Raw genomic sequence first — 22,379 nt, 5'->3', positions numbered from 1 at the left:
AACAACAAAAAAGTGGCCTAAAGCACTAAAAGGAAATGGCCTCTGAAACTAGTAGCAGACTGGTCTCTCAGAAACACTAAATATTATGTGGGGTTTTTACCCCCCATAAAGCCAAGGGGTCCTAAGCCCAACTGAGGTGCGATCCCTCTCAATTACCTCCGTGCTTCGGCTGTCCTGAGACACCACCGAGGCTTATGGGTGGGGGCAGACCCCCGAAGTCTCTCCTCGACGTGGGACCGAGCACCGAGGGAAAACCAAGCTCCAAGGAGAGACGCTGGACTGTCGCCTTTGAGGTGAGCAACCCCGGAGCCGGTCAGCCCCACACAGCCCTCTCCCTCCCTTCCCGAAGGGCGGGAGGCGCCCCGGTCTCTCCCTCTCCTCACAGGGCGCGGGCGGCTCCCGCCCCTGCCCGCCTTGCGGCGACCCCGGGGGTGGGGGAGAGTGCGGCGGTTCCCGCCCGCCGCCAGTGCAGCCCCCCCTGTCCGCCCGAGCTCCGCCCGCTCGCCGCCCCAGCTCCCGCCCGGGTGCCGCCGGAGCCGAGGCGCCGGGCAGCCCGGCGGGCGGCCGCCGCACCATGAGCGCCGAGTGCAGCAGCTACCTCAACGCCGACAAGGTGCTGGTGAGCGGGTTCAGCTGCCCGCGGACGGGCGGCGACGCCGGCGCCGTGTACTGCTGCGGCTTCCAGGACGTCAAGTACTGCTGCGATGACCCCCACAGTTTCTTCCCCTACGAGCACAGCTACATGTGGTGGCTCAGGTAGGGGAGCGGCGGCGGCACCCGCCCTGCCCCGGCACGGTCCCGGTCCCGGTCCCGTATGGCGGGCGGTGGGGAGGCTCCGGGCGGGCGAGTCTCGGCGGCCCCGCGGGACGGCAGAACCGTGTTCGCCCGAGCTTCCCTCCGGGTTTGCGTTTCTGAGGTACTTGTAGCCGGGCGCTTTCAGGCTGCCTTTGTCCCGCTCAGAGTAGCGGTAGAGCTGCAGCTGCTGCCCAGAGAGACTTCTGCTTCTGCCAGGGTGGTTTCTGAAAGAAATACCTCGTGGTCTTTGTGAGGAGGCACTGGGAAACGCTCAGTGCCTGTGCACAGGGCATCCAGAGTGTCCCTCCGTCCTTGTGGTGCGAGAGGAACAGCTGTCTCGGGGCCTGAGCGTGTAAGATGCTGCGCGCATAAAGTTCCCAACGACTTTAGCTACTTTTCTGTGTGTAGTAAGGTCAAGCACTACATAACTTTTCACTCGGAAGATGGCAGATAATCAGACTTGGGCTGTCCTGGGTCAGTGCGAGAGTCCACCTGGCTCTGACTGGATCTCCAGCAGCTCAGTCACTGCTGCACACAGCCAGCCTGGCTGCTTTCTGTGCCTGGTTCCCCTCAGGCTCTTCAGCATCCACGCTGTGTTAGGATGTTAGTACACCTCTGTAGGGTGCTTTCACTAGCTTTTTATGGACTTGTTATCTTACTATTTTATGGACTTGCTTCTACTGTTTGAAGATATATCCTTTTATCTGTTTTATATTGTTTCCTACTGTTTTTTTTTGGAGTGCCCTCCGGTATTAGTATTGGGAGATTTGGTGAACAACAGTTGCATGTTCAGTTTATGCACAATGTTCAAAATTTTGTGTTTGGTGCATCAGTTCTCAGCTTTCACCTCTCCTGAGCTGAAACTGAACAGTCTTAGTCCTTTTGGATTATCATCGAGGCAGATCCTATGTCCCTCTGATCATTTTAGTTGCATCTCATCCATACTGTTTTTCACTCCACAGCCCTGCCCATAGAGGTGCATAATCTGGAGCTGCGTGCTCAAGATGTGGGTATGGCAAGATTTTACACAGTGACAAAATGCTGCCTTCAGTCTTGCTCTCAAAATCCTTCCTGTTGGTGGCCAATGTTTTGTTAATGTCTTTGGCTGCTGGTGCACATTGACTGTGTAATTTCAGTGAGCTATCACTGATGACTCAAGAAAAGTTTTCTTGCGTTAGAACTGCCAGTTCCGAGTTCATTGTCATGTAGCCTTGGTTTTGTTTGTTTATACATTACATTAGTATACATTGAAGCTCATCTACATCACTTTTGCCTGCTCACTCAGTTTTCCGCAAGTCTTCTAGCATTCCTTGCCCTCATACCATATGATCACTTGCTTAGGATCATCAGAAACTCAGATTTCATTCTTCTCCAGGTCCCAGATGAAGACACTGAGTAAAATCAGTCTCAGCACTGATTTATGGTGACTTTTCTTTATACTGAAAAGAGACCAGTTATCTCTGTGCTTTGCTCCTTATTCTTTTAAGCAGCCTTGAATCTGTAACAGAACCTTTTCCCTAATCCTGTGTCAGTTCAGTCTTTTTAGTCCCACCTTCAGTGTGGGGCTTTGTCAAAGGCTTTTTGAAAAATCTAACTCTGGCCACTGGGTTCCTTTATCCATCTGCTTATTGACACTTCATAGACTCCAGCAGGTTAACAAGGCAGTATTTTCCCCTCATAGTAATGCAGACTCTTTAGTGAAAGATTTTATGTCGGGAAGCAGCAAGTGCCAGCAGCTTCCTGAGGGCAGAGTGTGGTAACAAGGTGGATGGTGGTGGTGGCTTCACCATCAAAGGACCTGTCTCTTGTATCCAGGTAAGGTGAGCGGGGCAGGCCTGGGCACTGTGGCTTGGGGGATAATGGCCAGTCAGATGCAACCCTGTGCAACCCAGATGCACTCAACATCCTGGCGTTGTGTTCATCTCTTGGCTTAGTGATATTATTCCTTTTTTTTACAGACCTTTCTGTCTTGCCAGGGGTGGAGGTCAGATTTACTAGTCTGTAGTTCCTAGGTTCCCCTCTAGAGCCCTGTTTTAGGTTGGAGTTACATTCCCAGGCTACCAGTCCTCTGGCAGAGTGGCCTTATGTATTGATGGGTTGCATGCCTTGCCCAGCAGTTTTGCGATTTCATATATGAATTCCTTCAGGGCTCATGAGTGAATGCTATCCAGTACTATGGGCTTACTCTCACTTAATTTATCTTGTCTAATATTTAGTGTGTAATTATTTAAAATCTACTTTGTCTGGTACAAATAGTGGGTTCAATGTGGGAATCTCCCAGTCATCCGCAGCTGTCACTGACACAGAATTACACAGTGGGAGACACCGATACGAGAAGACATCTCCAAGTGTCCTTTTTTACACTTTTCTCATCAAATACACATACTGTTTTAATGTTATATGATATTTTTGCATAGTCTTTGACTGTTTCAGTCAAAGGAAGCCTTCTCAAGATGGCAGAACTACTGAAAGATTAAGATAAAGTTTTGCTCTTGCATCTGGATGAGATGTAGTGAAGGCTGTTAAAGCTTGATCTTTTCAGAAAGTACCTCAAAGAACAGGATCTCATGAGAGGCTTTAATGAGGCATCTCTCTGAAGGATCTTCCTTTACAAAGATTTTCTAGGGTCTGAGAAGTGTGACTGCTTAGCCTCCACCTAAGAAATTTGGGTCAAAACTTTGAAACTTCAGGATTTGTTGTTTTTTTTTGTTTTTTTTTTTTTTTCCCCTCTTTACAATGGCCCTAGGCTGCTGAAAGGATCCAAGCAAATTGCAATTGGTGGGGTTTTGGTTGGGCTTAACTTCTGCCATAACTGTCTATATCCATTGTAGAGAAGAGGTGAATAAATACAATTTACCTCTCTAAGCAATGTTACTTGAAATTGAATTCAAATTTCTGTTTTCAGAAGTGTTTTCCAGTAACAAATCAAATCACAGTTTTTAGTTACTAAGATAATGGGAACCCTACAGTATTACAGCACTTTGAAAACTGTATACATTTGCACATGATAGTTCCATTAGGAGTTTAAGGAAAACATAAAAATAACATTTTCTGGTCTCTTAGAATGTTTTGGTGATCATCTCCTTGCTTGTCTTTGTCGTTGCTTGTATCAGTATGTAACAACCATATGTTAAAGTAATCCTTCAAAAGCTTCTTACAGCTTTTGAGGACACACTTTTAAGACTTGAAAACCCTTAAGACTTAAAACTATATAAGAGTCAGCCAAACCAGCCAAGGTAGGTCTGGAGATTGAACATACTGAGGAAGGGAAAGGAGTTGGAAGGTCTGATGGGGGAATTGTTGCAGGTTTTGCTTTATTCCAGAGCTTTAAGTTTCTCATCCTAAATCTTTGTTTGCTTGACTCCCCCCAATAATTTGAAAGCAGTGACTGAATGCACCAACAAGTGGTTGGTGGCATCTCGGGGATTACTTCTGTTTGCTGATACAGCAGGTAGAATTTCAGGAAGCTATTGCATATTTCTCTTGTGTTTTTCCTGCTGTGGGAGACACGTTGCTAGACCACTTGGCAGCCAGCTCTGACGGAAGCAGTTCATGGAGAAACCAGCAGCCTAGGCAACCTGAAGCAATAGTCACTTGCAGGCCTATGCTATTCTTTTTTTGCCAAATCATTACTGACTGTACTATGTTTAGAGCTATATACTGCACTATCCCTTTGGAAAATGGAACCATCTTTTCCCCTCCCACTCCTGCAAAAACTGCAGTATTTGACAAGTGCATCCTAACACCCGCTGTACTAGAAGCTGTTGGACGATTGTAAATAATTGACCTTTGAGCAACTCAGACACATTTCCTACTTTCACCTGAATTCATTATCTGTAATTCATATTATTATTATTTTCACACTTATCCTTTCTTTTTTTGCTGGTACTTAAGATCAAATAATATAGTATCTTTTTTTTTTTTTTTTGTTAGAGCAGCCTAGGTTCCTTTTCTACATTTCTTGAAAAGCTGACCTTATTAACGAAGAGTGAAGGATGTGCTTTTTCTATCTCTTATAGCAGTCAGGAGCCCATGGAACAGGGAAGGGAATGTTAGTAAAAGGCAAGGGTGTACAAAATCCACCAGAAGGTTATACAGCTTTTGAAACCACAAAACAAGATGCTATAAAACACTAGTGAGCGAAACACTGAACAGCTCACCCTTCAGAGCCATGTGCTGTGCATGCACATGCAGTCGTCGTGACATCTGCTTTACCTCCAAAGCTGAACGGAAGGGGAGAAATGCTCAACATGTATTATTTGTACTGAACTGTGATGCTGTTAGGTTCAGTCAGCACCTTTTTTTGTTTCTCATTGTTTTAAAGTATTTTAGAATTATTTTTGTCACTGTTCAATTAAGTTTTATTTTGCAAATTTAATGTCTTCTTTCAGTATCAAATAGAATTACAGTATCCATTCCAAATCTGTACCTTTTATAAATTTCATGTAATATTATGTATTTGATCTGGCAGGCCAAATATAGATTTTACTCAAAAGGCTTTATTAATTAATCACCATAGAACCATGGTGACCTAATGCTGTAGCCAAGCTTTGCTTAGCTGTACAGATCTCCAGGAGACTGTTTTGGCTTTCCAAAATAGCAAGTCTTTTGTTCCTATATGCCCATTCTTCCAATCTTCCGGGAATGTTTATCTGTTTGCTTTGCAATTACAATGTACAACATATCCCTGCAGCAATGGCATTAGGAACATTTGATTCATTTGGATCCAGATGACTCATGAGTGAACTTCTTTTTAATCTGTCAGTGGACATACTGCATCTGCTTAGCCAATATTTAAATTTTTCCTAGCTGTTGTTGGTGTGGATGGACTAATTTTATGGACTGAAGATAACTGTAGGTGTGTGACGCTGAGCATGCACTCGCAGAAGTGTCGGTGTCCCACTAAGCGCCTCTCTGGACAGCAGCTTGGGGAGCCCTGGGGAGTCTGCTGAGAGCGGAGCCCCTCTGCTCAGTAAAGCCCTTGGCTGCGCAGAGATGCGTGGCAGTGCTGCAAGTGCGTGTGTGAGACACTCAGTGTAATAGCAGTAGGAGGGTCAGTGAAATGTGTGGCATGGCTGTATCTTTATTGTATGGAGAAAGTAACTTGGGAGAGTTCTGTTTGGTCTGTGGATCTTCCTTCAAACTTAGCATTGCTCATGTTCAAAGAATTACGCAAATGCTGCCAGGGTTACCCCTGGGCCTTCATTGCTGTTTTTTATGCTAGATCATCGTTTTGGGGGTGGGTTGTTAATGCAGAGGTTTTCACTTGCTAATGAGGCCACAGCTGTGGGCAAGAGTGACTTTTTAGTTTGCTTGTTTAATGTCTCTGCTGTCAGAAGACTGACCTTGAAGACACACCCTGAGTCCTGTGGACTGCTGGGTGGATTTTAAACACGTAGTGTTTAAGGTAAGGAAGGGAAGATGGCAAAATGTTTTTTAGCAAGGGCTTTTCCAGATGGATATGCAGCACCACAGTAATTGCTGTAGAATCTAGAGGACATGTTGAAGGGCTGTCTTTCAGAGGAGGGAGATCATTAAAATGATCAATGATCATAGTTATTTTGCTATTTTGTTTCTGATAACAGTTTCAACTATTAAAAAAAAGAAATAAAAGATTGTTTTCTGGTTTAGAAACTTCAGTGTTCAGAGCTGTAGAAGGCATACTAAATTCCTCTGAACTAATTCAATAAATTAAGAAACAACTCCCTACCCCCAAACTTTAACGCAAAATTAACCTTAAAGAAATTACTCCTATGTTCTAAGAGGGTTGATGGCTTCAGGACATTGAGAACAATCTGGTATTGAAACATTATGTTTAAAAAGAGTAAGTACAAACTGAATCTTAGTTTCTGATTGATTTAGGAAGTAGAATCCAGGGTGTCTATTTAGTTTTGTGATGCTGATCTCCATGTTTTGGGTGAGATCTTTTCACGTTGCTGCTGGAGCATGGCAAACACTTCTAGTGGCATGTAACCTATGATAAGTCTTTGACCTGTAGTAGGAAATACTGGAGAATTGCTCAGGAATTGCTTTTCTTACCTTTGCCATTTGTAACTCACAAAGCATCTTAGACAAGTTATGTAGTGATACTGAAGATGTGTTGTGCTGTACAGTACACAACTGTATTGTTAACGTCGTCATCTACAACTGAATGAAGGAGAGCTACAACTGAGAAGTAATAGATGCCCAAATAGAAAAACGTATAATCATTAATTTGTACTTGATCTATTCAGCTTTAGGACAGCTGACTCTGCTTAATGTTTGCATACTGGTGAGCACTGCAGACTGTTACTTAAATGGAATCTTAAAATAGGACTAGTATTGACATGACAAAAAAGCACAAATACCTGTTTCTGAAGAGCCTTTGAGTTTGTATTGCTTCCTCAAATAAATTCAGCTGTGGAGATAATTCTTGGTTCAGTGGCTGCTCACCTCAGCCTCCTGTAGGGTAGTGTATTTCTTCTGTTTTGTCCATTCGGATCAAGGTGTTCCAAGTGAAAATGCAAAAATGAGGCCAGAACCCAGGTTAGATCTCTGACTGTAAGGACGTATTCAGATTCCGTGTTAAGCAGAATATTCCTTGCCTGTAAGTTTTGTTTGGGCCAAAAAACAATAAGGAAAAATTTGCTTAATACGTGCATATATACACAAACATGTAACGACACTCTAGTTCATGCAGATGATAAATACCATGAAAAATCTTTGTAAGGGTAAAGCTATTCTTTCCAGAACCAATTTATTATCAGCATAATTATTATTTTAGTTGTGCGTGGAGCTAAGTGTTCCACAAACTTCATTAATGGATCTGACTGGTAACTAATGAGAACTGCATCTTAAAGTCATGCCAATATCTGCTATTCTCATCCTGCTGAGTTTTTAAGAGTTTCTCCTGTGGACATATCTGTCTACTGGGGTTATGGGAGCTTGTAGAGAAGCTTTGCAATAGCTTGAATGTAAAATTCATAAAAACATCCTGAGGCACAACTCTTCTCATCTCCCTGCAAGGCCACAGTAGAATTGACTTCTTGCTGATAGTGGTGATATATAAAGGCATTTTTATCACTAAAGGATGGAGTTCATAGAATTTAAGACATTCATCTCTCTTCTGTCCTTTTTACATCTGTCAAAACTGTAAATATACCAGAGTAGTAATATAAGGTTTCTCAATCCTTGGACTCTCTTAATCTGTGACCAAAAGGCTGCCGTTTAATTTCACTAGAAGTTGGTGTCTTTGGCTTGGACTGTAGAATAGAGGACTGGAACACTGAAGGCATCAAATGGCTTAGGAGAGGATAGTAAATGATAGCTAGACTGTGTTGCAATTGGTCCTTTATTTCATCATGAGAATTTTATATTAGGAAAATACTTGAAAAGAAGGATGGGAAATAAGGAAACTACTAAAGAGATTTCTGTATATACATACACTGTCTCACTGAATGTCTATGAAAGAAGTATAAGTAGCTTCTACCCTGCAGAAGTAGTATCTTGATAAAATCTGCATATGCTACTGTATGTTTGGCCTCCTGAATAATTAAGTTCCTGCTCTTTTGATGCCTGTGGTATTGTGTGTAAGTTAACTCATCTTTAGTTTTCTTTTTACCCTGACAAAGATCATGGAAGAACTTCTCCAGTCTTGACTGGGGATTTTTTTACATTAACACAAGGGCACAGCAGTGATCACAGTACTCCACCCTGCTCTACAGAGCTGCTAACAGAATTGAATAACATGGCTTGCATGTTTTTTATCCTACTTTTTATGGGCATGTCATCCTTGGTGAGAAGTCTGTGACAAATGTGTACTTTGCTTAAAGTGCTCTCACAGGTTGTTCTTGCAATAAAAATGGCATTTCAGGCTGAAAGTATAGCTTTAATAGTCATGTTGTTTGAGAAAAAGGAGTTTGCATGGACTTCCTGGAGCTCTGGAATCCCTCTTTGTCTGTGCATGTGATATTTATGTGAGATTATGCATATCTGGGAATATGCACTGCATTGGAGAAGTTTTTGATCTCACCGATGACAGTCACTGCATGAAGTTATTTCTGATTTTCATAAACACAGTTTAAATCAGACTCACGAGCAGTATGCATAGGTAACATGAAATGTCATCGAGGGCCAGGTGTTCAACTACTGTGTAGTGACATTGACCCTTCTGAGGGCAATGAAATAATTCCAGTTTGTGCAACTTACGTATTGAGCTCTAAACTTTTGTTTACAGTAAAATACACATTCATTCTCCCACCTGAGTAACCTCCAGACATCATCCTGACCATTGTTTTAATGGGTATCCCAGGCTGTTTGTACACTTAATTTCTTTGTTTTTCTCTCTTAGTGTTGGAGCACTTGTGGGCCTGTCGATTGCAGCAGTGGTCCTCTTTGCTTTTATCATCACTGTGTGTGTTCTCTGTTATTTATTTATCAGCACGAAGCCACGCAGCAAACTGGATACTGGTTTAAGCTTACAGATGGCAGGTAAGACCAGTTGTTATTGACATACATTATCTCCTGCAGAGGAAAAGCCTTATTCTGTCTTTAAATGGATGTGGGGGAATCCAACAGCATGTATTTTCTTTCTGATGGGGACCTCAAGATGTTGTAATCAAGCTATACTGCTGTTTTACCTTCTGAATGAAATCTGTACCAAACTCAAATGAAAAAATTTAACACAAGCTCAGTATATTTATTTAGTAGTAGGAAAAGTGTAAAACTTCACAATACTGAGTAAGGGTGCAACAAGTAAGTCCCTTTATCAGGAAGAGGCTTAATGAGTTAGTTGCTCTGGATTTCCTGTCAAGAGTACATAAGCATACAGTAGTGATTTCATTCTAGGAATAAGAATCTCAGAAGAGATTTTAAGTGTATTTTCTTGAGACAGAGAGATCATTCTTTTTTGATACTGTGTGTAAATGAATTGTGACATTCATCCTGACATAGGATCCAGTCTTTGAAATCTAAGACTCTTTGCTTCAGTCCCAGTAGTCCACACTTTTGTCCTGAAACTGAGTTGGCGGATGCCTGCAGGAACAGTGCATGTAGCCAGAGCTAGTCCACTGGCATGGGAAAACCTGTTGCTGCTGTTACATTTCACTACCTTTGTGAAATCTAACTGCAAATTTTGATGGTGGGATGGGGTGTGACAGGTTTTGCCCTTTGTCTTGGACTTCATAAATGTTTAAAAGTGGCTTCGGTAGTTCAACCAGTAAAGTTGTAGAAAGGACATGTTGTACTTGTTTAGGCCTTGAAGTTGAACAAGTTGAAAAAGGGGAATAATTCTTGGAAAAAAGTCCTCTTACCTCAAATTCTTTTTTTTAACTAGTTTTTAAAATGCTGCCACACCTGCATGGCAATAAATTACCAATGAGTTACTGTAATTACAGCCTATTATACAGCAGTACGCCCCCCTCCTGAATGTCTAGTTAACACAGTCCACTTCATACCAAACTTCCTATGTCTTGTTCTCCAGAGAATGCAGGCTTTCGTCTAAAAGTGGTTTATAGGGCCATCAGGAAATGCAAAGCCTCACTTTGGAGCTATATAAGCTGAGCAAGCTGCTGAAGTAAAAGTCACACATTCAGCAAACTGGTACTAATCTGCAAATTGAAAACTTCACACCTGTCCTGGAGAGAGAGTGTAGAAATAAGACCTGCTACCTAGAATGGCCTAAATAAACTCTTGGGTGGGATGAACAAAATGCCTAGTGATCTTTTTACAAGATGGTTGTGTTCTAATTATAAACTGGCATTATGCTTTTGAAAGTGTTGCTGTTTAACTTCTTCCCTCAGGTTTGCCTGCTATGGCATGAGCTCTTAATCCATTTCCAGGACAGCAGTGCTGTTTTTCTCATGCTTTGTATTTTTGTGCCAGACATGTTTGGCATATGGGGAGCTGGGAAGGAGACAGGTGCTATTGCACCGCTGCTGCCAAGTGATTCCATCTTTCTCTACAGACTCGAACCCTGCTGCAAAACCACATCCTGCTTTGGCATTAGAGATCATTCCCCTCTTCCTGTCTTGAGACGAACAGCATCCCAAGCTCCCCAACTGATGACCCAGCATTCACGTAGGCATCCTGTCTCTCGTGATTCCAGGTGTTACAACTCCAGGAAGCTGAGAGATCTTTGCTTTTTCCTAACCATCTCCTGTGTTGTTTTGAGCTTTATTCAGACTGCATTGCTTTGTATTTAAACACTGTTTTCACTTTGCTCTCATCCTGTTTTTCACTTTTGTTATTCTGGTTCTTTGGCTGCTGTGAATGACAATTATTTCACATCTAAATTCTGATAGCTTTAGCTGTTGATGAGGTGGGTTGCCAGAAATTGAAAGCCAGTTGCTTTGCCAAGGTTGAGATATCTTTGAAAATGCTGAAGGATTTCATTGACAAGCCTGAGTGCTTATCTTCGTCATACTTTGGTTTCTGTTGCATGGAAGTCATGCAAGGTCTGAGTATCTTATGAAATGATTGGTTAGCTGCTTTCAGGCCTAGGGAACAGTAAAGCAGCTTCTCTCCTCCTCTTTCAGTTCTGAGATTTGAGAGTAATCATACATAGGCAATAAAAATGAATTAAAAGAATTAAAACAGTTTTTAGGAGCTTCAGAAAATTTTAGGCCTGAGGACTGTGCATTTTAACTGTGAAGTCAGTTCAGCCCTGCTTTTTCTGAATGAGCATAATCTTGCCTTTAGATGAAGGCTGTGTCGCATTAGGTGTTGTGCAACATCTGTACCCCTGGAGCATTCAGAAAGCACTCGTTTATGAAAGCAATATTTTTTATTATATTCAGTTTCACTCGTAATATATCAGCTCAGTAGGAGTTTTGTATTTCATTAAACATACAATTGATTATTGTATACCTTTCCTCCCTCATGTAATAGTCAAAGTTGGTCATTGTTCTGCGGGCTCATCTGAGATCTCCTAAATATAGAAGTGGAATTGTTGAATTTTTACAGAACTAATTTCAAGATCGATCATAAATCTAACAATAAACTGGATGTGCGGCCTTTGTTAAAGTTTCTGATTCTGCAAAAGGCAGTCAGCTGGAATTTGCCTCTATTTAGTCTTGAACAAATGGTCTTCAAGAGCATCAACACAGATATTACATATGGGGTTCCCAAGTTAGCTAAGCATGTTATTAGTCCTAGCAAAAATTAGCATTTTAATCTGAGAACTGAATTTCAGGAAAAATGAACTCAGTCATCAGTGTAGACCAGGAGTAACTACTTAAATGTTAATGGAGTTATATTAATTTCTATTTGTAGTATCATAATGTAGAGCAGAGAGTAGATCCCTTATATGCAAGACAGTGTGTACAGGCAAATGAAAAGATGCCATATCTCAAGGAGTTTACAGTCTAGTTTCTTGTCAGATCTAGTATTTCCCAATAAAAAGCAGCAACCTTCTTTATTTACCTCTTTCAATGAAATCCTCTCCTTTTGCAGGCAAAATCTCAGCTCTTTGTACATTGCTTTCTTATTGTTTGCCCTCTGCCTCAGAATGCAAGGTTCACCTAGGATTTGGTGTGTGGGTTGATGGTCTGCCTTACTGAAGTGTCATATTCTTCACAGTTTTTCCTCTCTTTATCCTCACAGCTACCTTTCTGAAGTAGGGAGATGCTATTAGCCCATCTCACAAGGAGACAGAACTGCAGGGAAGTGTCATATTTTTAATGCTTTGTGTGTCAGTTTATACATTGATCTCAAGTGGAGTTTTGAAAGGACGTCACTAACCAGAAGACCTTTGTCCTTTTGCTTATGACACCACTAAAAACACAGCTCTAAGACTAGCTTGAGACAGGAATTCTGTGGTAAAGAGAATTGAGCCATGTTTTTTGCGTCCAAAGTGAATATTCAAATCATTGGAGAATACTTTTTCTTAGCATAGTGAACTTGCTTTTTAATCATAACAGTTGCTTAGTAAGCTCTTTCTGAGGTGTTGCGGTTTAACCCCATCAGCAACTAAGCACCACACAGCTGCTCACTTACTCACCCCCTGCCTCTGTGAGATGGAGGTGAGAATCGGGGGAAAAAATAAATTAAAAAAACTTGTGGGTTGAGATACAGACAGTTTAATAGGACAGAAAAGGAAGGGAAAATACTACTGCTACTACTAAGAGAATATACAAAACAAGTGATGCACAATACAGTTGCTCACCACCCACTGACTGATGCCCAGCCAATCCCTGAGCTGTGGTGCCCCCCCCAGCCAACTCCCCCACAGTTTATATATGTGATATGGTATGGAATATGCCTTTGGCTTGTTTGGGTCAGCTATCATTGCTGTGTCCCCTTCCAGTTTCTTGTGCACTCCCAGCCTCTGCTGGCAGGGCAGTATGAAAAGCTGGAAAGTCCTTGACTTAGTATAAACACTGCTTAGCAACAACTAAAACATCAGTGTGTTATCAACATTATTCTCATCCTAAATCCAAAACACAGCCCTATACCAGCTATTAAGAAGAAAATTAATTTTATTCCAGCCAAAACCAGGACAGAGAGAGAGAGGATTTTTTCATTGAACTTGTTGTAGATGTTTGTTTCTCCCATTTGAACTATAAAAGTGTTTCTTCTTGGTAAAAAAAGGCCGCAAAGAAATCCAAGCCCCGAGAACACAAACTTTTGGGGTTTTCCCAAGATGAAAGGGAATTTGGTCATATGCTTTGTTTTCCTTCTAACCAAAAATCTTCTCTTTGTGCAAAAGGTTTATCCCCTTCAAAATGTAGAGAATTAGAGTCAAGATCTCCAGTGTTTTGTTAATGCTGAATGAACAATGCTGGAGCGTGGAGGGGTCATGAGAAGGACTGAGTAAAGATTGCATAATTGTTGGGAGAGGAGTAGTAAACAGGCAGAAAAGGGAGAATCTAGAGGTGTATCTGCTGCTCAGCTCTGGGAAAAGGTGTACATATGCTTCCATTGACCTGGCAGCTGGTGGGAGAGGAGTGGTCATCTCTGCTGGCCCCTTAGAATGGGTTTTGCCATCAGAGGTAAAAAGGTAGGTAGAGACTCTCCACCTCGGTGACCCAAACAGTTTGTAAACACATTTTCTGAGTTGCCCCTGTATTTCTGCCAGTGTTAGTCCAGGAAGACCTTTGGGGTGAGGTGTCCTATATCACTGCAAAGTGAGAACAGAAAATTACATTTTATGATGGTAACTAACATTTTCCTTTGAAACTTAGCACAGAAAGACCTCTGTAATGCATTTAGAGTCAGGCAGCAGGGACCTTTGGGTTGGAGTGTGAAGAGAACTGTGGCCTTGTGAATTACTCATAAGTGCTGGGAAAAATGTGCTTTCACAGAAGAGATTAATTCCTTGTTCTTACAAAGCAGTGACATCGTAGCATGCAAAAGTTCATGGTTTCATTTCATAATAAGGAAAAGCTCAGCTCAAAAAATAGCCAGATGACCTTCCTGTCCCTATTTCTCTCCTTAATTAAAGATTCCTCATGGGGCACCATTCAAATATATGAAACATTCAGATATTTTGATGAAAAAGCTCCAAACTCTCGCATTTTCTCCTCCTTAGCTCAGTAGAATTATCTGACTATATTGGTTCTGAAACCACATAGCTGCTGCCTGAATTCAGAGACACTATGATTGGGTTTTGGAGTATGATAGCTTTGCTTTCTAGTTTTATCAGTAATTTCCACTATATAGTCTTTCTGCAGCTGGCCTTAAATTTTCCCATTAGGCTACTTATCTCTTCACCAGCCATCTGCCTCAGATATTTGTATATAGGAAAAATCAGGCAAATGGGCTCAACTGTTTAAAAAAAAAAAGTGGGTTTTTTTGTTGTTTTTTTTTTTCTTTAGGAAACCAGGAAATTTCCTATTTTGGAACTGGGAATTCAAATTTAGTTGAAGGGTTGCATTAGCTCAAAGTTATGTCACTAGAAAAGATTAAATTTGGAAATGTTTAAATTGGACTCCAGCTTTTAAATTTCCCAAGCTTTCTTATAGCAGTGAGTTTTTTGCAGCTCACTGAGTCAGGTTTTTTACTGCAAAGATACCCGTAGATGCTGTAAGCTGGTTTAGATACGAAATCTAGACAGGCTTCAAAACCAGGGTGCCTTACTCTAACTGATTAGGAATTTTTTTTCTTTTTGGGTTTGGTGGGTTTTGATCACAGCTGAGAACTCGCTGAAAAGACTTGGTTTCAACTAAGATCTTGGCTTACATATTATTGTACAGATTTTTTGAAATGTCAAACTATCAAATCCCATTTTGATGTTTTGAAACCAAATTGCGCTGCTTTTTTCAATTCAGACAAAATAAATGCAGCTTTGAAAATGCTTCAAAAACAAATAATTCCTTTGCCCAATTGGCTTTAAGTTTTTTAAAATGAAAATACTAGAATTCTCAACTTTTAATCCCTATTGGATATAGGGAACCTTTTTTAATCCCTTCCCCACACACTTCCTTGGACAGAAGTACACTGCCCAGTTATGGTTATCTTTTTCTCTTTGTTCTCTGTGTTGGCCCAAGCAGTGGGAAACTGGAAGATGAAGTCAGACAGCGTTGGACTAGAGGTTAATGGGAAATACAAGGAAATGCAGCCTGGGGAGAAGACTGATGAGCTCCATAAGGAGAGTTAGATGAGAAGATGGAGCAGGGAGAGGTTTTAGAGCCAGTAAGTAAAGGAGGAACTGCAACTGAACAAGGACCTGGCTGTGCCTGGGAGCTTGTGGAAGAGGGATGGCGCTAATGGGGTTGAAAGCAGCAGAACAGGGAGGCAGCGATGCTGATGGGGGTGGAGAAACTCCTGAGAGGACCAGAGAGTGGAAAAATGGCTGTGGGTGGGCTGGAGAGCAGAGGTGGAGTGGTTGGGGAGAGAGATGAAAAGGGATCCTTGCAGATGGGAAGTATGCACAGGGTTGGAACAACTAGAGATTTAGGGCAGAGAAAAGAGATAGGAGGGACTTAAAGTATGAACTGTTCATGGAGACATGAACTAGCATGGGAAGCATAGTAGCAGAAAATCAGGACTGGAAACAGAGTGAGAAAAGCAGGAAGGGAATGAAAGAATGAATATAAGGTAAGAAAGAAAAGAAATTAAGTTCAAAGTGTGGTCAGAAAAGTCTTTCCTTCCAGAGTTTTGCTTTCTCTGTTGTCAGCAGTTATCAGTGAAAACCACTGGCAGAGTATCTCTCTTCTCCGTTCCTGACAGTGAACCACTGCAGACTGCTTTTGCTTTGGTTATTCTGATCAGTTGGGCAAACTCAAGTTGTCTGCCCTGAATCTAAAGATTTCAGCCCTTCTGCTCTGAACAAGTGTCTGTATCAGTTACCTGGTGGAATTTTAATGAACTATTATTTATTTTAACCTATGAAGTTGTGCTCTGAAAAACAATATTCAAATACAACTAAGCTTCAAAACCAAGCACTCAAAAGATGGGAGATGCCAGAACTTCAAGATTTTCTGGGCAACTGGTGAAATCCCTAGCTAAAAATTGCTGTATTTGCTCCTGTTTTCCTTTTAATCTTTCTGAAAAACAAGGGTGACGCTTCCTTCATGCAAAGTATTGTGAGCCTTCCGCCGTGCAGTACTTTGGGATCACTGGGTGGAAGGTGCAGTGAAGGCAATAGTGACTGATCGTGTTTGGAGAGGGGTGAAAGTTTGAGATTTCTGATCTATTTTCCTGTGTATATGGGAGATTTTTCTGCCATTTCTTTTAGGAGACACTCTGATTTCCTGCTATAAGTCCTACTTATACCACAGTGCTTCTATGTTAAACTGCTCTTCATCTTGATGTTTATTGCTGTTTAACATAAGTTAAGTTAATAACTGTAGCCTCCCAGAGGCTCAGGAATGGAAAGTGGAATGACTCTGGTCTATCCCAACCTCTAAAAACTGTAAAGGAAGAATCCAGGAACTGTGTTTTTTTTTCTAGTGCAGTGCACACATCTTTGTATTACTACTTGCAACTAAAGGAAGAATAATCCTGTTAGTTTTGCTAAAAATGCTTTTGTTTTACAGACAGTGAGACCAGAGGGAGTTCAATATGTTAAAAAACAGAGGCACTGGATGGATTCCACCAATGCTGTAATGAAAATAGGTACAGTGAGAACATTTATTTTCATCTTACTCTATTGTATTTGTATACCCTCTGGTCTGTTTTATATGTGGTCATGCAGATATGATAAGCATTTTTCAAAATGCCATGATTCTTTATGTGGGTTTTTAGCTTTCTGAAAAGCACTACCAAACTGTCTCTGTTTGATTTACATATATATTGCCCTGATGCTGTCCTTGCACAAGGAACTATGTGCAGAGACCTGAACAGTCTTTCAGAGAAATCTCTTCTTGATTTACTTGTACGTGAATACTCCATCATGGCTGTGTGCCAGAGAAGATTACATTCCCCTTATATTGTCTTTGTCCTTTCCCTGATGCTGTCCCTGATCACCAGAGCTTACTAAGGAGGCAGCCATTGTAACTTATTATTCAAAAGAAATTCTGTAGCAATGAACTGCTAGAAAGACTCCTGTGTGACAAAGGGTAAGAGCAGTGAAGTATCTGGTGGGTAGTTTAGTCATAGTCTGCTTTCTGGGGATGCTACCTTTGAGTGCTGAGTCAAGCCTGATAGAAAACTGAAGAGAGTTATCTTGAAAAAATGAAGTTTCATATGCTGACTTGATTTTTATGCTGAAATCATATTTAAAGGTCAAACTGCCTATGGCACAGACCATGCAAAATAGTATTTAAAATGTACGTCAGTACAGATGAATTGTACTTCAGACTTAAGAGGAATTTGAATAATGCAAAAGACTTCAGATGGCATGAAACATCCATTTTACTTTCTGCAGGGGATGAAAACTCATGGCTAAACAGCCACAGAATGTGAGAATAGCCATAGATCAACAATGTCTGTCACAGAAAAAAAAACAGTGGGCCTGTTTGCTCAGAAGTTGTTCTTAAATGAGCAGGAAAATAAATGTGTCAGAGTTCCCTGCTTCATGTTTTTTCTCTTGTACCCTTAAAAAAAAGCCACCTTGTGCATCACAAGTACAAACACATCTTTCTCAGTGCTCTTTATTATCAGCATAACAGGTTGGTTTGGGCTGCTTGTCCTCGTGAAAATACTTAAGTGTAACAAAACTCATTTTGAAACTTCTAACCACCTCCACATTTTTTTTTCTGCTGTTGCAAATGAAACGGCTTGTGGGAGAAAAATGCCATGGGAAGACTAAAAAGGATCCTGCAGTCAGAAAGCCGTCTGTAGTGAGAAAATTCAAAAATATCTGAAGCAGGCGCTAAGTACTGAGATGAGACCTCAGTTCAGGTCTGTAAATATGGCAGTGCTTTCTGAAGGCCATGAGCCTCTTATTTCCTCATGCTTCAGTTTGCCTGCCTTCCACCGTGTTACACAGACTAATGTTTAACGAGTGCCCTGAAGTGTAGCCTGCTAACCACTGTTGCTTACAGGAAGAGAGAAACAGGGAGAGAATTGAAAGGCCAGCTGCAAAGGACTTTTTTGTAGGGTTTGAATGCACATGTTATAGAAGCACCAAAAAATTTAGAAGGTTTTTTTGTAGATGAATTATCCAATTCCTTTTTTGTTGGCAAAATGAGGCTGGCATTATCATGAAGACTCAAAATCCTTGAGACCTCTTTTTGAGCTGAAACTAGGAAAACTATGCCCTTAGACTGTCAGTCTTTTTGCTTCCAGATCCAGAATGGAAAAGCTGGGAACTTTCTGTGAAAATGAAAACAGAGGCAAGGATCTTTTCTGAACTTCAACAGATAATCTGGTTAAGTGTTGGTAGAAATTTCAGGTCTCTAATTGTTTTTTGTCCTCTGCTTTTCATGTTGTCTGCTTGTTGTAGATTTCATGCCCTCACCTGTTATGAGGAGCCACTTCACAGTGCAGTGATAAGCCAGAGAGTTCCATCAGTGGCTGCAAACCTTCCCCTGCTGTAAGAAAGCTACATGTGGCAATTAGATTTGATTTAGCATGCGTACTTCCTCTGCCAAATTCACTGGGTTTTATTTAGGAACAGGACCCTCTACACCCTTGCAATTTATGTAGTTCAGCATACAATTCAAGTTTGTTTGCATGCTTTTTTCCAGCAAAAGGGCAAACACAGCTCTTAGTTTTAAGAAGGGAAAGGAGAGGAACTAGGCAGCTGGAGGCATCGTTGTTAACTTGGAGTGATAATATATCAAATTATTAGACAATCGAGGTAGGCACAAGAAAAATCTGATACAGATTTCATGAAGACAAATCATGCCAAATCAGTCTAATTTCTCTCTTTCTTAAGGTAATTTTACCTGTCAGATAAGTGGGAACAAGCAGGTATGACTACAGGTCTTTATGAAGATGCAGTCAAAGAGAAGTTTTCAGTGGATCATTCTCAAACACATTTTTGGATGGAAGGATGTCTTGGTACTCTGTCCCAGTTGAGTAGTAAGAGCTTGGCTAAAAGACTAAAGAGCATATGTGTAAAATTTATGGATGACACTACCCTGGGAAGAGCTGCAAGACTTTGGGGATAAAACTACCTTTCAGAATTATCTCAGTGCCCTGGAGAAATGGTCTGAAATCAAAAAAGTGAAATACAATAAAGATAAAAGCAAAGTATTGTATTTAAAAAGGAGAAATCAAATCCTCAAATATACCTAAGGGAAAATAACTAAGTAGTGTGGGGAAAAAACACCTGGGGATTTACAGTATGCCATAAACAGAGTATTAGTGTTCTGGGCTCTTCTTTTAGTCTGACATACTAAAGAAGGGAACTATATATAGGATGTAAGGTAATAATTTGCTCCAGTTAGTGGTGGCATTGCCTCTGTTATAGTAATGCTCTTAGGTGTTGATATACTGGAGGAGAGAGAAAACTGAGAAAATTATGAAGATTTTGGAACGGTAGGACAGTCGTAAGCTGGCTTAAATCTAGGAAAGAAAAGATGAGTGACAGTGTTCAGTTATGTAGAATAGAGGACAGTGATTATTTTCCATGTCTGTGGCAGGCAGGGTAAGTTATGTGCTGAATTTCACATTGAAGTGGATCCAGATTTAGTAATAAATATTCCTCCAGACTATAAGGGTAGAAATAGTACTGGACCAGCCAATGAGGCAACTTGTGGGACTTTTTTCCAAGGGCATTCTGAACAGGCTAAACTCACCATTGTCAAAAGTGAGATAGAGGAAGGATCTTTACAGCCTTAGTGTGTGGGGGGCTGTGTCTTAGCCCTGGGCATCCCTTAAGCCACACCAGTAGCTCCTGTTTTTTGCGAGACTGTCCAGGTCTGGGAAGGAAATGTCTATCAAGCTGCTCTGAGTAGAGACAGTCTTGGGTGCTGTGTCAGGCTGTGTGTGGGTCTGCCCCCTAGTCTGGAGAAAAAGTGATGGCCATAACAGGAACATCTGAGCTCCCTTCTGATCTGATATTTAATCAGAAATGCTGTATGTGGGGATAGAATAGAATATTTCAGTTGGAAGGGACCTACAATGATCATCTAGTCCAACTGCCTGACTGCTTCAGGGCTGACCAAAAGTTAAAGCAAATTATTAAGGGCATTGTCCAAGTGCCTCTTAAACACTGACTAATGTCCAGTCTAAACCTCCCCCGGCACATCTTTGAATCGTTCCCTTGTGTCCCAACACTGGATACCAGGGAGAAGCACTCAGCACCTCCCTCCCCACCTCCCCTCCTCAGGAAGCTGTAGAGAGCAATGAGGTTGCCCCTCAGCCTCTTTTTCTCAAAACTAGACAGTCCTCATAGAACATGCTTTCCAGCCCTTTCACCAGCTTTGTTGCCCTCCTCTGGACACATTTGAGCACCTTAACATCTTTCTTAAATTGTAAGGCCTAGAACTGCACACAGTACTCAAGATGAGGATGCACCAAGGCTAAATACAGCAGGATAATCACCTCTTTTGACTGGCTGGTTATACTGTGTTTAACATACTGCAAGATCTGGCTTGCCCCCTGGGCTGCCAGGGTACACTGCTGACTCGTATTGGGCCTGCTGTCAACCAGATGGCAATACTAGGGGAGAGTACAAATCTAACTTTATACATATGTCTCATACATTTTGATTTAAGTTGGTCAGGAATGTATAACCACGTGCATCCCCAGAGAAGTCATTTAGTTTTTCATAGCTGTAGTGATGCCCTTCAGAGGTGTAATTCTTCACGTGATAAAGATTAGGACTTCTAATGAGATGCTTGGAAAGAAGTAATCCCAGTGAAATGCATTGAGCTGTATGGTTTGTTCAGCCTTTGTTTGTAGGATCTCCTTATCAACTCTGCTGTGCAGCAGAGGAAAAAAATCTCCCCCCGTTCAGTCTAATTCTCAACTGTGTTTGGTATTTTGCAGGTACAGAGCTGCATCCTTCACAAGGCCTCCGCTGAGACAAGTTGTTGATAAAGCCAAGTGGCTTCAAGAGATTTCCTGAGCCACAAGGATGAACTGTGACTGTGAGCTACAAGAATTTGACTCACACTTCCAGAGGTGTTTCCTGGCTATTACAGCCACTATCGATAATAATAGGCCAATCTGAAGCTGTGCTGGGATATGTATTTGTGTATGGTTACTGTACTGAGAAGTAGTATATTTTGATTTGCACATACCAGCTACTGCTGCTAGTCATTTTCATGCAAATTGTTGTCTTTATCCCATGCAATTCTAATGAGATAACACAGTTGTCAAGCAGAGCAGAATTTGGCACACCATGTTGACCAAGCCTTATTTCAAGCTTTCCCTGTGTGCCGTCTTAACGTGGTGTCTTCACACCACAAATATAGTTGTCTTTAGCCAAATGTGATTGTTTGGTGCACAAACATATGTGAATGCAGTACCTCAATAAAGTCTGACATTTGTTTGTGTTGTATTTTTCTTAATTTATCATTTTCCTCCACCTTTGTTTCCTCGGAAGATTCTCTCAGATCTTAAAATTATTTTGATGGGAGAATTTTCCAACAAAAAAGTGAAGTTAGTAGAAAGTGAATTTTTGTAGGGAAGTTTTGATTTCAATAGCTGTTTTCATAGGAAACAGTAAACACTGAAATGAATAGAAATAAACATCCACAAATCTTTTGCAGGTCCTACATCAAAATATCTGGAATATTTATTTTGAAGCAAACTTAAATTTTCCAGTAGTATTCTGGTTTGGAGCACTAATTTGTGAAGTGTTGAACTTCCTTCAGGTAATTAAAGAGCTCTAATCACACATTTTATTTCCCCAGAAGTCATTAGGAGCGACCAACATAGTCTTAGCTGTCGTATTTGAGCTTTCAAGTCTTTCAAGCTTTCAGCCTCCAAATCATGAACATTAATGATAATGATTTCTTTCTATCTTGTGAGGGTTCTTTAAGATCAGTGATCAAAAGAATTTCTGAAATATTTAACCATGCTGTTTATGTGAAGGCAGTAGACAGATTATATCTTCCATTTGCAGGTAAAGCCTAAAACAGTTACCTACCAAGTCAGTTACATTTCAACTTTTTAAGACCAGGTCCTTGTCTACTTTTTGGGAGTGACATCTTTGTGTGTGATAGTGCTTGAAATTTAAAATTATCTATAGCTATCTGGTATAACACATCAAAAAACTCCAAGTGTTTCTAGTGTGAGCTACTCTTAAGTCACATTACTTGTGTGAA

At 41.1% G+C, this 22,379-nt stretch overlaps 1 protein-coding gene across 2 annotated transcripts; it reads left to right on the top strand.

Moving 5' to 3' along the window:
* Nucleotides 1-530: 530 nt before the first annotated feature.
* On the top strand, nucleotides 531-21,555 carry SHISAL2A (shisa like 2A). 2 transcript variants are annotated; one of them, XM_049808417.1, is made up of 4 exons: nucleotides 531-756; nucleotides 9,125-9,264; nucleotides 16,752-16,830; nucleotides 21,097-21,555. In XM_049808417.1, exons 1-3 carry the CDS (start codon nucleotides 575-577, stop codon nucleotides 16,781-16,783), a joined length of 354 nt encoding a protein of 117 aa, XP_049664374.1. In that variant the 5' UTR covers nucleotides 531-574; the 3' UTR covers nucleotides 16,784-16,830; nucleotides 21,097-21,555. The 2 variants fall into 2 exon arrangements, with proteins under 2 accessions (XP_049664374.1, XP_049664375.1); XM_049808418.1 differs by lacking the exon at nucleotides 21,097-21,555 and adding an exon at nucleotides 18,602-18,694.
* Nucleotides 21,556-22,379: the final 824 nt, after the last annotated feature.

The sequence above is a fragment of the Accipiter gentilis genome, chromosome 8 (assembly GCF_929443795.1).
Source record: "Accipiter gentilis chromosome 8, bAccGen1.1, whole genome shotgun sequence".
NCBI classification, from domain to species: Eukaryota; Metazoa; Chordata; class Aves; order Accipitriformes; family Accipitridae; genus Astur; species Astur gentilis.
This window is presented reverse-complemented; position numbering and strand designations above follow the sequence as displayed.